The following is a 16,868-nucleotide window of genomic DNA, read 5'->3' as shown; positions in this document are numbered from 1 at the left end:
TTACCAGAAAGCCCCTCCAGTTCTAAAAATGCAAAACATGAACCCCGCTATGCCATGCCTCCCTCCGTGGATTCAGAAACAAAATCTAATCCGTGAACTACTTTATCCGGAACACATCTGACGCCACACTAAATATTAATTGAAACAAACAATTAAATCATACATTACTATTATTAGAAAATAACTCCACATATGAACCGGTAAACTAATGACTGTTTTAAATAGAATCATGTTACTTCATGAAAAACTATTTAAATTGATTAGTTAAGCTTTAATCTGACTCATGTCACTCCATCGATTGCACTGCATTTGTGTTTGTGACGTCATGTCCAATAGGAGCAACGGAATACTTGTTTTGTGTTCTGTGGGCCCCGTAGGACATAGGCACGTTACACCACGGGTAAGTGTTTTCAGATTACGCATTTTGTTCATACCATTTTGTAGAGAATACGGGTTGCATGCTTGCCGATAGTACAAACGATCAAATATACAATCTCTTACTATCTATTCACTATAAAACAATGCACTATAGAATTATTACTATGAATAATTAGTGAATTTTTATCTTTGCTCTGATACACAAAGGAGATAACAAGGTTCGGTCATCCGTGAGAACACCTTGATTTCACAACACTAACTTTATCACTTTATTAGCACCAAAATACTATTCACTGAAGTGACTGCACGGTTCCACAAAGTAAACTGATCGCGTTATCTTCACGTGAGCTGAATCCTGGCTAGTGATCACTGTAGTAGGGACTAGGGAACCCCTCCTCCCCCCGCCTTCAATTTCCTGATTCCCCTCTCCACTCTCTTCCCCACTGTGTTTTCTGTGCCACCCCTCCCACCATCTCTACCCACCCGAGGCTTATTGGACGGCCTTCGCAATCATTAGAAGTTAGAGGGGAGCGTGCTAAAGTTCAATTTTAGACTGGCTACAAAAAAGATCCCATCCATCTAAGACAGGACAATTAGGTCCCGTAAATCAACTACCTATAATAAAGATTTGTTTCTGCTGCCTGTGCTTGTTCTTCCCCCCCCCCCCCCCCGACATTGCCATGAAAGCGGAATTATTATTTGAACGATTATTTACCAAGCCCTAGGTAATCAATATTATACCTTAATTTATGGAGACTGAGCTTGAAATACGATTCGTATGTCATAATATTTATAAATGGAACTTGGCTACATGCACAAAAAACAAACTTTGTTAACCTGTGATTTATTTTCCTATCTGTCATAGCCTAATAAGGAATAAATAAATTATTTATTTTTTATTTTTTATTGAGACAAATATCCCATCACATTTATTTCTTGCAGTATTGTACTAAACTAAATTGCATTACAAATTCAGTAATTTGAAATAAGGAATTTCAAAGAAATAACATCACTATTATCTTTATTTATTGCAATTTTGGTACAATAACTAACTTCTAAAATGAAGTCCATTAAACTCCAAAGCAGTTCATTTGCATTCATTTATGCAAATTGTTTTTTTATTGAATCATTAACAATTTTAATTATCAAACAAATAATTTAAGGCATCTTCTTGTTTGACTATTGTGTCATCCGGTTGGCAGCATTTGTTCCAGCTTCTCTAAACATTCTGCGATTATGGCAACATTGTAATGGCAATGGCATTGGCAAAAGGCAAAATGAAGATGGCCGTTTGTTAAACCTCAAGCATCAACGCGATTGTGAATCGCTGTTTCATTAATCAGTATCGTAATTAATTATGCGTCTTGAAGTTAAAGTGAGAATGAAGTGTACAATTGTAAATTAAAATCTAATGACAGAAATGTGTTCGTTTATGGTTATGTTTACGCGATAGTTTCGAATTTTCGTTATGGAGATGTGCTGTTGTATTAAACCCGTTTGTTTATTGTTATTCTTAAATAGTGATTTTTGTAATAATTATCGTGTAGTAAACATGCAGTTCATAACTTAAATGCAGCATGAAATAGTACTGAATAGTTGTAAGTATGACATAAATTGTGTTGTTTGTAATATTTCAGTTATAATTTTCTTGTCTTTGTTCATGTTGACCTCAGAGAACACGGCCCTAGCCTTTTAGTCCTGTAGAGCATACAGTAGGCCTACCGTAGTATTTGAATAAAACTTATATGTTTGACATAATAGCTTATTATAAAGTTATTTTTAATTTAAATACAGGCTGTAGCCTAATACTTTTTAGTTTGTTAATCAATCCAAGGCCTGAGGTCTTAATTCTAAAATTCTAACCTCAAGAGACCAAAATCGAATAGCCAAGGCATTCCCTGCTTGCTAGTCTGTTAGTAGGCCTAGCCTACCTTGCGTGTTGATTATCCTAATTTTAAACAGCCTAACCTGATCTTAATATGACACTCTGAAATTGGTTACTTACTAACATAGGCCCAATTTTCAACTTGAATGTGTCAGTAGCTTAGGATCTCTTGTGCGCACACTAAGCTGTTTCAGCTGCGATGGTTCATCATGCTTGGGCCTACTTATAAGCCTGGCTCTCTGTTAAAAAAACCTAGGATCTAAACTTCTAAATAACTTAGCCTAAGTTAGGTAAATAAGTTACCTACGGTACTGTAAGTTTAGGTAAATAAGCTGTAGGCTAATGCAATACAGTAAAACCTAGCTAATCAGACCTCCGATGGTCCGACTCCTCGCTTGGTCAGACTGTGCCACCAACACAATAAGTTAGGCTTCCGCTAACATAACCTCATTGTCCAAGTAAAAAAAAAAACTAGAAAACTTTATAAATTGTGTTTTTTAGTAATGTAGGGTATGATGTGTCGAAATTCGTTGTGAGTTACATCTAACAATTTCTGCCCATTATTAATTTTAAGTAGGCTCCCACATTATTGTTTTTGAAAAATCACAGTTCATTTGACAAAAATAAAATGGAAGCTAAACAAGGAATATCGATCAAAGCTTCAAGGTAAAGCTATCCGTTGGCACTGACAATAGTCTTCTCCTTTTAGGCTTATACATGACACATGTGTATCAGATGTATCTGTCTGCTGTGGGCTATGTCTCAACATTTTGTGACTGGGTATTTGGTAATCATGAACACTTTAGTAGCCTGTGATTGGGTGATAACTTAGTAACCATGGAAACATGTTGAATGGGTGGACGAAGAGAAACTGAAGAAAGAATAAAAAAGATTAAAAGAAAAAGCGATGATTTTATAAGTGTACTATATATTATTTGATAGGCTACTTTTATATTTTTTGTCTAATGTTTTTATCAACATTCTTCTGTATTGAAAAAGCGTAGCAGTAACCTATGACTAGCTAGGTTACTAGACTTTCTGTTCTGTTCTTTATTTTGCTGTACAGTGTTTGGCTATTTCTTTGTTTGAGTAAAAGTTTGAAAAAGCTGTGATTTTAAACGTTACATTTTTTATTACTGAACCAAGGATAATGACATCTAGGTAACGTATTTATCATGATTGCGCAATGGCCTACTAATTGTAATTTTATGATGTACCGTACCTAATATAATGCAAACTTATCACATTAAAGTCCATTTACAGCTAGTATTAGGCGTTGTTTATGAGTTGGAAATAACCATTTTATGTCCTGTTGGACAAACCATAGTTATCCGACTCCGTGGTCTGTTCAAAATACAGTTTTACTACGTTTTATGTCAATGAAAACGTTCCTCTGATAATCCGGCCTTTATGCTGTTCCGACCATGCTCCCGGTCCCGTAGGTGACGGATTAGCGAGGTTCTACTGTACTTATTGCAGGTAGTTATGTATATTGAATAATTTAGGCCTAAACTTATGATTTAGTTAGTCTCTAGGTTTCCACATCGATCACTGTGAAAAGAGCTTTGATCGCTGTGAAAAAGTTAAAAATAATGCCAAATCCAAGGCAAAACACCTCTTTCCAAACCAGCATTAACTAATGTACGGTAACCTTACTTTTCTAATCTAGCATAAACCAGCCAGTCTTTTGCCAAAACGCCATAGGTTCACTGACTACATGATTTAACTTGTAGCTTAGTTTGAACTTTGCTACAGCTACAAGACTGATGATGACTCAGTCTCCATTACATTTGCCTAATTTTAACATTACCCAGCCCAGTTCTTAAGTCCACTGCTTCCTTAGAATGATTTTTTCTGCATAAATTAGGCCCCACTGGTCTGCTATCAGCAAACTGATAGATTCTTAAGATGCAGACCAATCATCTCCATTTAGGTTACATCCGAGAAATTGTTTTTTTTCCCAACATGGTGGTTTATGGACTTTAAGAGTAAACTTAATGGTTATTAATTATGAATCCGCGAAAAAGCATGATCGGACCATGTGAACGGTGTTTTATGGGGTAAAAATAGGTTTTTCCCATTTTGTAGAGCTTAAAAAAAGAAATAATTTAGTATATTGAAGCATTGTTGCATTGAAGCACTGGTGGCTTATGGACTTTTAGAATAAACTTAACTTGATTAATATTTATGAATCTGTAGCCGAGGAGGGGATAAAGATCCTTAAGCCTATTAAATTCTTTAATCATGCAATGCCTCTTTATTTCCGATTTTCGCTCTTGGACCCGTAGCCTATTGTAAGTATGGGGGTTTTTAAGTGACCTATGTAAGATAGTTTAAAGAAGTAAGATTAGTCTTGGGCTTATGTAGACTTAAATTATTGTAGCTTCCACAGCACTAAGTAGACAACTTTTTCAATTTTCTTGATGAGATGTAGCTAATGTGTTTGTCTGGTAGAGAGAGATTTGAGTACTAATTTAGTTCTGAATAACTTTGGTTTCAGATATGCTTAGCATTGGTGTGTGTGCCCTCCAGTGCTGGATTTGTGAGTATATTAAATACGATAACTCTAATGAATCAGATTGTATAGTCAAAGACTCGGTTTACTAGCTCATTTTCGTTTCAATTCAAACAAAATTGGCGTTTGAAAGTGTTTTTAGCGAATTTCCCATATAGGGAATAAGCTAATACCGCAGTTCTCATGGTAAGACCTGGACCCGGGACCGATTTACTTTTTCGTTTAGAGGTCCCCAGAGGCCAAAAACAAAACCCGTTAAAATTCATATATATATATATATATGTCCGTTAACACAATAACTCAAACAAAAATCATCCGATCTTGATGAAATTTAGTATAAACGTGTAAACCTACATATATTCGAACGAGTTCCCGAACTAGCATGATCGGACTATGTGAACGGGGTTTTATGGGATAAAAATGGGGTTTTCCCATTTTTGACCCTAAAAACATAAAATTCTGGAATTTCTTTCCCAACCATTTTGCAGAACTTAAACAAATAAATAATTTAGTATATTGAAGCATTGTTGTATGTCTAATGGTTACAGAAAATTCAAAAAAGTGCAAATTTAAAATTCCCATGTTATTCTTATGGATAAAATGAAAACTGTTGTAGTTTACTTGTTTATGGATATGTTGATCAAATTTGGCAAATTTATTTATTTCATTCTATAGGCCTACTAATTGACAGTTGGTCAAAAACACTGTTTACCTTCCCCATAGCAGAAAACCTAAGCACTCGTTAAATCTAATGTTATTTAAATTGGGAATAAATATGTCTTATTTAAGGAAATATTTTATAAAATATGTAATCAGACAAGATGAAATTTGCTTAGTCTGCAGGTTTGCTGCGGCGGGGGTATTTGTTCTAATTCTTGTTCTTAGAAGAGTGAATTGTTACATTTAGGTATACATAGGTATGAAGAAAAGTTGAGAACCTGACAAAAGAATTTATCCATCTTCTTTTAAGGGTTCTTTATGTCAACAAGCTAATCTGGATTTAGCCTTGTAGGTAGGCCTAAATTTAACTTCACTACACTGATTAATACCACTCAGTAGGTCTAGTTTTCCCATGATTCACACAGCCTATATCTCAAAATCTAAACCCTACTATTCGTATATGTTTTCAAAAATATATTTTGTACGGTGCTTCTAAAATATGCTGTGATGGTTGTTGCAGAGTGCAGCACAAGGAAGGCATCGTGGACTCGCTACCTCAGAGCTTATTGGACGGGCGCCCTGGCAGCTCGCTGCTGCTCACACCTCAGCAGGTAAGCACAACTGTTTTGTACAATATCCTCAGGTCCTTTGAACTTCATCAATTATTCATGATTTAATCATGCCCATTTTTATTATGTTTTCCCTTGATTCATAAAAACAATCAAAGAAATAATTTTTGATCTGTTAACTGTAACTTTGAGACGGCCCTAAATTATTTAAAACCTACCAAACTTGACCAAAACAAGACTCCCTGAGATACATACAACACCTTGGACCACTCGGCCATTGATCAGACTTTGTGTAGTACCATTGACTATACACAGAACATTCTGTGTATAGTCAATGGTAGTATACTCAAGTTATCACGTTCACGGACATATATGTATGTATGTATATACACAACACAATTGAATGCAATATTAAACACTATTAACCTATTAAATTCATTTTATTAAACAACTACCTACTAGTTTTGACTCTAAGGTCATAATCATGTTGTCATCTTAACACGTTCGCTGCCGAGCGTTGCATATATGTTAAAGGTAAGCAAGAGTTGGCACGTATTGTAATCTATGCTTTCAGTCAGTGGCATGCAAGTAAAAACAAGAGCTCAATCAAAGGAATGTCAGAAAACTGTAATAAATCAAAATTACAAAAAATTAATGAAATTTCAAATAAAAAACATACTTATCTTAGTAAAAAAGCAAATACCCCAGCCCCAATGAACATTTCAAGACCAGAAATCAACAGAGAGCATGAAGAACCAATCTCAGTCATCGATATGGACATGAAGGACATGATAAGGAAATACCAACAGATGGAAGATGTCGCTTTTGCACATACAATATCAGCAGATCTAGAAAGTCCAAGAAATATGACTGCTGGTGTGGCAGCTACATTTCGAAAAATGTTCGGAAGACCCGCAAAGAAAAACTGTATTAACGATTTCTTAGCATATCAGAAAAGTGCTAAGGGTGCTGGTGTGTATAGCCTTATAACAAAGTTGGAGTATTTCAACAAGCCAACCCATTTCGATTACGACACAGCTTTCAACGAACTTACTAAAGATTTTCAGAAAAAGGGATTTAAAAAACTGGTATGCTCTGCGATGGGTTGCGTAAGGGATTTGATTTCACCTAATCACTTTATTAAAAATCTAACTAACTTCCAAAAAAAGACTGGTGCAATGGTTGAGGTAGTAAGTTATCATCAGAACTCCAAAAGGTTACTGTGGAGTGGGATGCCTCATCATTTTTTTGTCAAACGATTACGCAATATAATTGCTATCCAAGAATTGCAGGAGACATCTGTTTTTGGTTCATCGCTGTCGTCAATGGAAGATTTCAACACAGTCTCTAGTGTCACCTCGCCTCTGAGTGAGCAACCCTTGTCAAGCCAGTCCCCGACCATCGAGACCAACAGGCCTAGTGAGCAGCAGACCAGTCCACCACCTCATCTAGTACCTGGCCATTGCAGTTACGCAGAATGTGTCTCCCTCAACACTAGTGCGGATGTCAGTGTCAGTGAAAAGCAGAGTAAAAGTGATGTGTCTGTGAGTGAAGTCAGTTTAGGAGTGATTTCAGGTAACATGGTTGTTCCTTCCTCTTCTTTTTTACAAATAATACAACAAATACCAAAGAATGTATAGCCTTAACTAAGAATGTGTACAGCTCTTCACAACACAGTTCTCGGAACCCTTCAAGCCACAAACCTAAACCAAACTTTGACTCCTCCAAAAACAAAATAACAATATTTCACCAAAATATAGAACATCTGGAATCTCGTAAAAATGGATTAGAAATTATTATTGACGAAATAAATCCACACTTATTAGTAATAACAGAGCATAATATGAAGGATTATGAAATTCAAAAATTCAATATTGATGGTTACACTCTTAAGCATTATTTTTGTAGAAGCAATTTTACAAAAGGAGGTGTGGCATTGATGGCTAAAAATAATTTAAATAATCTAAAAATTAAGAAAATTTCAACCTCTATAATACAGGAAACATGTGAGGAGAAGGTTTTTGAGTGTTGTGCGGTGAAGTGCTGTACCAACAATTATCAGTTTGTACTATTAGGAGTTTATCGTTCCCCAAGCGCAAGCAGTAAACTATTTTTAGATAAACTTAGTTTTGTGATTGACAGGCTCTTAGGAATTTGTAAAAATATAATTGTAGCTGGGGACATTAATATAAATGTACTGGATAAAAATCACACATATAAACAGTTTTCAAACATGCTAAAAAGCCACAGCATGAGATATTTGGTGGACTTTCCCACAAGAGTTGTTAAAAATTCCAAATCCTCTATTGATAATTTTTTAACTAATATTACTGATGTACAGATGTATGTATATGGCTTAATTACTTGTTTGTCAGACCATGATGGTCAGGTACTTGAGATGAATATCACCCTTGATCATAACAAAAAAAAATCCATAGTAAAAACTTGTAGAAATCTTGGCCAAGAAAACATCAATTTGTTTAAATCAAAACTGAAAGATGAGAATTGGATGGAAATTTACATGTCTCCTATTGAATATAAGTACTCTAAGTTCCATCAGAAATTTGTTTATTATTTTAATGAGTGTTTTCCACAAATTACTGTTAGAACAGGCTCCAAAAAGAATTGCTGGATGAATACTAGGTTAAGAGAAGAGAGGGAAACTATTGTTAGGCTAAGTAAGTGTGCAAGAAATCAAGACAAAGAGTGCAAAGAGCTTAAAATTCGTCAAAGAAAATTTAAATTCGATCTTTTCAAAACAAAAAAAGAATATTATAACAAAAAAATTAAACATTCATCAAACATTTCAAAAACAACATGGTCAATTATTAACAAGGAAGTCTTTAACGGCAAAAAACAAAAAGAACAGGAAAATATGTCAATAAAAGTTAACAATAAGATAGTTAACAATCCAAAAGAAATAACAAATAATTTTAACTCATTTTTTACAAAATCCTCTACGTTACATACAAAATTTTGTAATACTACATCAGACACCTCTTCAAAAAATATATGGCATACAAAATTGTATTTCGAACCAGTAACTGATACCGAAATAATAACTATTATACAATCTTTAAAAAATAAAACAACATCTGGCTATGACAATTTATCAGTAAAAATGTTAAAAGAGGTGAAAGATGAGATTAAATTAATTTTAATGCACCTAATTAACTCATCATTTGTAACAGGAATTTTTCCAAATGAGCTTAAAATTGCTAGAGTGGTACCTGTTTATAAGAAAAACTCTAAGAAAGATATTTCAAACTACAGGCCAGTGTCAATTCTCCCGGCAATATCAAAGGTATATGAGAAGGCAGTGTACAACAGGTTGAACAGTTTCTTGAACCAATATGATCTAATTGATAATGAACAACATGGTTTCCGTGCTGGTAGATCGACAGTTACATCAGCGGTTAATTTTGTTGAAGCCGTGATAAATTCACTGGATAAGGGTTTAAATTCAGCTGGCATCTTCATGGACATGTCCCAGGCATTTGATAATGTAGACTACCATCAATTAATAGCTAAACTTGATAATTTGGGTATTAAAGGAGTCACTCTCAAATGGTTTAAATCATACTTAGAGGAACGTTACCAATTTGTGGAAATATCAACTTTGTCAAAAAATAACATCATCCAAAAAACAAGATCTAATTTATCAAAGATATCATCTGGTGTCCCACAGGGATCGATTCTTGGTCCTCTTTTATTCATATGTTACCTTAAAAATCTTCCAAATTCTCTAAAAGACCCAGGTAGTAAGATAAGTATATATGCAGATGATGTTAATCTTAACACAACTGGGAAATCCCTAACTGATTTAGAAATGTCTGCTAAATCAGAATTAAAAAGTCTGAATCAGTTTTTAAAAGACCATAATTTAGTACTTAATACTAGTAAAACTAATTTCATTCTTTTCAAAACAAAAAGAGACAAAAATGATCAAAGTATTAAGTTAGATATAGATACAAATTCCATTGCTCAAGTTAAAACCTCAAAACTATTGGGTTTGATAATAGATGAGGATTTAAGCTGGAATAAACATGTCGAGTATTTAATAAAAAAACTAAATTCTGGTATATTCGTCCTAAGAACAATGTCATATCTTTGTGAAGGATCAGTACTTAAAATGATATATCATGCTCATATTGAATCACATATTAACTATGGAATTAGTATTTATGGTGGGACAAAGAAAAATAATTTAAAAAAGATTTTGAAAATTCAAAAAAAAGCTATCAGGATAATACATAAATTAAAATACAACCAGTCCGTCAAATCTTATTTTAAAGAGATGGGCATTTTTACAGTTCACGCCTTATATATTTTTGAAACAATTAAATATTTTTTAAATATTGCTGAGACTCAAGAATTGCCTGTGCATAATTATAATACAAGGGGTAAAAATTATTTAGCTAAAGAAAAACCAAGACTTGAACTTTTTAAAAATAAACCTTCTTATATTGGAAACTATTTTTTTAGAAAACTTCCTAGCTTTTAAAAAAAAGAAAAAGACAAATCTAAATTTATGAAAAATCTGAAGGCATTCTTACTTGACCTTGCACCTTACAAAATAGAAGATTATAGTAATTTCAATTTAAAATAATGTAGCCTATAGTATTTTGTTTAAATGTTTCTTATTGCTAATTTAGGTAGTAAGTAACAATAGACAATAGACACTATTCATGTACGAAAATTTGTACTGTGTGAATTAAAGACTCTTTGAATCTTGAATCTTGAATCTATATGCGACGCCGCGATCATTGCCACGGACCAAGGTATACAATTTAATCTTACACTTAGACCGGCTGTCACTTGGTTAATAGTACACACAGACCATGGGCAAAATCTGTTTTAAACAGCGATCATTTACTTTGTAATACACTGCAGTCGTGTATGTAAATGATATATTCTTTTTTCTAATATTGTTGATAACCTTTTGTAATGTCGCATATTTGCGACACCCGGTCTATAGCGAAGACAATAGTTAAAATTATTATACTTTTCTTTAAATAGCCCAAACGCCACATACATATGCGACAGTTCATTTTTGTTTATGTTTTGAGATGAAAGTAAGTAAAAACAACAGATTATTCAAGAACAGTTTATAATGGAACAAATATAAAAGCTACATAGGATAATGCAGCATACATACTGCACAGTGATGCAGAAAAGTAAAGGCCAGTTTTTCCAACTATCATATGACGCCATTAATAATCATATCCACAGACCAAGTGACGCAGTTGTGCGTCAAACATCCCTGTAGACCACCGCAGAGAATTCAGTGCCTTCAAATAGACCGTTAGAAAGATATAAGCCTTTTGATAACCTTTGAACACCGATGCAAATATGCGTTATCAATCTATTTTAATGTGCACGACGGCAGTCTGTGGATAGAAACCGGCCGTCGCATATTTGCGTCGCTGGTCTATGTGAATGAAAAATTTGGTATTGCGGTAGCGAACGTGTTAAACAAATACAATAACAATATAGCTGCTGACAAAACCCCTTATTTATCCTACTAATCCTACTAATATTATAAGTAAGGAGAGAGTTTGGATGGATGGATGGATGTTTGTGACAAGTAAACGCGAAAAATACTTAACCGACAGGGTTAAGATTTGGTATGATGATAGCTCACATTTCCGATTAACATACAGACATATTCTTATCTCAAGAATCCTTTCGGGCTCCGCCCCAGTGGCTCTGGAGTTTCCCATGTTTACCTTATGTCATGAGTTTTCATATTTAAAAGGAATTAAAGAATTTTGTCAGCTGTCTCAACTGCACAAGTTGGTTCTATGATATTAAATAGCATTAAAAAAGTTATAAGGTTTACCAACAGGGTGCAGCACTATTATTATTATTATTTATTTTTTTTTTTGCATTTATGACAACAGCTAATTTCAACCAACTAGCAACAAAAAGCTAAACTTTAAAAGCACAATGAGAACTTTACTTTTTTCTATGGTTTAGGTACAATGGTAGAACATGATGGCTATGGTAGATGTGCTATATACTATAGCATACCATATAAATTATAAGAACCAAATGTTCTTAAACCGTGTCCACTCCCATAACTGAAATAAGCATTTTATACTTATACCAGCAGTTAAGTATAAAACTGATACTCAGGGATTGTACCTACTTGTTCCTTATTATGGTCATTGTGAAAGCAAGGAAATTGTAGTCGCTTGAACTCAAAGGGTAATTCGGAGAAAATCATCGGTATTCTTGAGATTAAGACTATTTCTCCTTTAAACTAACCACTGATGATTGTTGCTTCAATCAAGTTTGTTGTCATTTTTTTTAATCGTCAGTCTGGTTCGGTTGCATAGCTTGGGTGGATTTAAGTTTTTGAAATTGGAATGATTGGAGTTCCTTCTTTTAATGAGTAGTGGGTTATTGACAAATTGGGAGGCATTTCAATACCTGAGATAGCACGCACGATTATTATTCACTTAATAATATAGAACAAGAGATAAAAATATTGAGGCATTGCCATCCATTTTATTTTTCATATTACTTTCATAAAAGTTTTTACTTTTATGTTTAAATATTTAATAGTGGAGAATTTAAACGTTGTTGAGTGCACAGGTGTGCTGCGATTGGGGTTTAATATATTTGGAATTATCCAAAAGTAAATTAGTTTTCTGTGCTGCATTCTGTGGAAACAGTGTGGCACTATTTCCAATAATGACTAATACAGAATGTTGTGATTATTCAAACCTACAAAACAGTAGGTGAAAGTAAACATCTGCTTTTAAATTATATTTATTTGTAAACATTGTAGTTCTAAAAGTTTGACATTGGACCCCTTAAAACCCTCTAGGGTGAAGCCCTTTCGACTCATCTGTACCAAACTTCACACAAACCATCCTTAAATAATGCTTAATAATGCCTGAAAGTTTCATTACAATCTGTCGAGCGGTTTCTGAGTTCATAGGGTACATACATACATACTTTCTCTTTTATAGATATAGATTCCAACCCCGTACGAAGGACTGGTACTGTGTAAGTAAGTTTATAAGTGCTGAACAAAGTTTACTACATAGTTGATTACGGTACCACATTAAATGTGTTTGTCGCAGATTCAGCAGTTACAACAGCAGCTGGGGGTAGGGGAGGGGGGAGGGGCAGTGACGGTGACCCTGCACGGCCAGGGTGGCGGACAGTATGTGTTGACACCTCAGGCTCCGACATTCTACCCCGAGATCCTCGGTCACACGACACACAGCATACTACACCACCATGTGCGCCAAGCGAGCATTATACAGCAGGTCGGCCACACCTCCAGCATACAACAGGTATGTATTTGACTTTTTTTCTTTGTTTAGTAGGCTTTTAATGTACTCTATCAAACTTATTCATTAACTTGTTCCATACACTAGGCTTACACAATGTTACTAAACAGGACTTGCGTTTAACCTCAATAACACCAAACATGATAAATACAGTACCTACTGTGTATCCATATACAATTGTTGCTTAGTATTTTTCACAGCAGTTTTTCATTATTTGTATTGTAGTACTGTATTTGGATGTATGGAGCTTATACAGTTTTTATGTTGTTTACTTTTTTTTATAGTTCCAGTGAACCTGCGTTAACAATAAATTACAATTATTGCTAAATAATAAATACAGTACTTTATGTGCATTAAAATTGTTTTATTTTGCTTCCTTAGTTACTCTTCAGTACGTATAAATAGTTTGAGTTCAATTTATAAAGGTTTAGCACGTAAAAGTCGAGTTATAAAGTCTGTGACATAACATCACTTTCAGACCCCAACACCTCAGTATCTCGAACTATTTCGTATAGCACCTTCATAACTCGAACCTCACTTAGGCTATTTGAAAAACTTGATAACCCAAATTTTTATCATACCCCCTTCAGATTCGAGATGTTGAGGTCCGACTGTAATACCAAAATATCGTGAAAATACTTTTTAAAACTATACTCTACAAATGGCTTTTGGACAACCCCTTTTATTCTCTAAAATATTTTTTTTTATTAGCATTGTATTCATTTTTAAGTAGGTAGAGTAAATAAATCAATCAAAAATACTTTTGGATTTAGTTAGTTATAAAGATTATTCACTTCCAATCATGTTGGTTATGTCTGGCTCTGACTGTATTTTAAGACTGTCAATGCTAATAATTATTTTTTTACGACAATAAAAATATTATTTATTTATGAAGACGGTCCCAACCTCTGGAATTTGTGTGGATATGTTGGTGATCCTAGCTATCCATTTCTGCACTTAAGTCCTAGATGCTAACCACTAAGCTAGCAACAAGAACTCTAATAAACAATTCTCAACAATTTCATTGTTCAATTAGTTGATTGTTTTTAATCTACTATTTTTGTTTCAACTATTCCTAAAATACACTCCTGTTTAAAGTATTGAATTCATATTGGATTAAAATAAGATGGTTTTTCCATTTAATATGGTTATATGGATTGCTGAATACTGTCACCCTGTTTTTACCAACCATATTGATTCTATAACCTATGTTGCACATTGCCGTAAGTTTTCATTATTCTTTTGATATATTGATGATGAGGTAAAGAAGTAGATTTCCAAACAGGGTAGGGTTGAAACTTTCTCACATATGTTTTTCCTTTTTTATGCTATAGCACAACAAAAAATTAATTAAAGAGTAAAAGGAAGAATGGTAGTAAATAGAGTGGAAGGAATGAATGGTACGGAATGTTGTAGGTGGGCGTGGGAGTCGGTGGTCAGGCTAGTGTCAAGCCTGGGTCGCCTTTCTCTTCACGACTTACGCCGTCCCCCTCCCAGCAGCAGCGAGTCGTCACCCCTCAACCCCCCACCATCATCAACCACCAGGTGATGGGGGCTCCTCAGGTGCCACAGGTCCTGCAGATATTCCAGCAGGCGACACGGAACACCGGTAATTATATTACAGTCACTTTCACGGTCACAAAAAACTAAAGGTTGTAACACTCTCTGCGGACATTTATGTTCTTTTTTGGTGTAAAATGGGCTACAGATGTTATAGATAAGATGTCTACTTCAGTATTCAAAGACAAGGGCAATTCTTCTTAGAATTATTGAAAATTACATTATTTTGAATCATTGAAACAGGTTATTTATCAGGATAAATACATTTCAAAACAAACTGTTTGAACATAGTTTTAAATGTTATTGGGAGGGTTACAGAGATAAGTATCTGCTGGTTTCTGATAAATCACCCCCTTTATAGTAAGGCAATGTAGATCCTTGCAAATATCAAGACATAGCTAATATTGTTCAAGTAAAAAAATAATAATTTTACAGTAGGGGTGGGTAGTGGCGTTTCTACAATGAAGACAAAGCAGCCGCCACAAATTCTACCGAAGCCCCCGGGCAGTGCTGCCACCCCCAACAAGCAATCAGCACCACAGCCGTCTACCAGCCCCGCCATCACCATACCTGCCCCCGCCCAGCAAACTATCCTGCTCAATCAGGTGACTGTCAACAAGGTCATTGTATTGCTTAGGTTTTTATGTAAATAACTAGTAGATAGGGGTGTGCGAGAAGTGGATTTTTCAGTCAAGCTGGGTTGAGTTGAATATTGGCATAGACAAAAAGAATGAAATATAGACTGTCAGCCGTGCTGCGGTTGCCATGGTTACCATAGGTTCCGGGGCACACCGCTGTAGTTTACGTAGCGCCTACGCCGCAACTACCGTGGTGCTCCAAGCGGTGTGCGCCAGAACCAGGTTACCATAGTATGGTAACCGCAGCACAGCTGAGGGTCTATATTTAATTATTTTTGTCTATGATATTGGTTGCAACTAGTCAAGTACCAAATTAGTTGCTTTGTTTTTTATTTGATTATTAAAGTTTTTATACACTTTTTTTGTGAAATCTTAATATCCAATAAAATTGGATTATCAATTCAGTTCAGTTAATTTTAGTATCAAGGTTAACACAAATCAATCATTAGTTTATCTTAACCTCAATTGGTCAGTGGTTTTTTATGGTCGGCTAAAGAACCACCTGTTAATCTTACTCAGTAACAAAGCTATCATCCCATTCACACACTCATTATTCACTTTAAAATGTGTGTCAGTGTTGTACAAATGTAATATATTTCCATTTGCTGTCGAATATCCCGTGTAAAAATGATGAAACGATGAAAATGAAATGAGGTAGTTTATACTCAGGTCCACATTATGTCTTGTTTGCAGATGATCCCTGGTGGTGTAGGTCCGATGTTGGTCCAGCAGCAGACCAGCAGTGGTGTCCAGCTGATATTGCGCTCTCCACCGCCCCAGCATACAACCAAACAACCTACTGTGGTACTCAGTAATGGCCCGCAGCCCACAGTACTGGTACAGCACAACCCTTCCCGCGCACAGGCCCAGCCGCAACTAGTGCGACTGGTCACAGGGCAGACACTACAACTGCAACACATACAGACATCCTCGGGCCCAGCACTTATAGCTGTACCTGCCCCCACCACTCCCACGCCACCTCCGCAGCCGTCGTCGCCAAAGAACAAGTTGAAGAAGAAGAAGAAAAAAGAGGATGAAGGACCTACGAGATTGGACCTGGCGAATCTTATGAAACTGTCAGGTATGTTTTGCTCAATGTTGAGGGTACAGAGTGTACATAATTGATAATTTGGGAATATTCTATACTCTGTACTTCTCTGTACTTAGCATTTTATTTTTAAAAGTTTTCACACAATTTCTTAAATGTAAATATTTGACCAAGGAATATCACCTAGTCAAATCATCTCTGATGTGGTATTGCAAAGTGACTATAACTTCAGTTATACTGTAATTTACATTATATTAAGATCACAAACATAACACTCATGATTCACCCTAATTTAGGACTTCTTCACA

The 16,868-nt window shown here is 35.0% G+C and overlaps 1 protein-coding gene across 1 annotated transcript in view; it reads left to right on the top strand.

The window, feature by feature from the left end:
- Positions 1 to 2,987: 2,987 nt before the first annotated feature.
- LOC128995592 (mucin-4-like) overlaps positions 2,988 to 16,868 on the top strand; it is a 40,843-nt gene continuing 26,962 nt past the window's right edge. Inside the window, exons 1-7 of the mRNA XM_054420609.1 lie at positions 2,988 to 3,050; positions 4,774 to 4,805; positions 5,959 to 6,049; positions 13,102 to 13,317; positions 14,731 to 14,923; positions 15,310 to 15,479; positions 16,206 to 16,593. Coding sequence (XP_054276584.1) covers positions 2,988 to 3,050; positions 4,774 to 4,805; positions 5,959 to 6,049; positions 13,102 to 13,317; positions 14,731 to 14,923; positions 15,310 to 15,479; positions 16,206 to 16,593 — 1,153 coding nt within the window. The remainder of the gene's footprint in view (positions 3,051 to 4,773; positions 4,806 to 5,958; positions 6,050 to 13,101; positions 13,318 to 14,730; positions 14,924 to 15,309; positions 15,480 to 16,205; positions 16,594 to 16,868) is intronic.

The sequence above is a fragment of the Macrosteles quadrilineatus genome, unplaced genomic scaffold, assembly GCF_028750875.1.
Source record: "Macrosteles quadrilineatus isolate MER2022 unplaced genomic scaffold, UCM_ALF_1.0 Scaffold_5__1_contigs__length_97177068, whole genome shotgun sequence".
Lineage (NCBI taxonomy): Eukaryota > Metazoa > Arthropoda > Insecta > Hemiptera > Cicadellidae > Macrosteles > Macrosteles quadrilineatus.
Note: the sequence above shows the minus strand (reverse complement) of the source record. Positions and strands in the feature narration are given on the sequence as shown.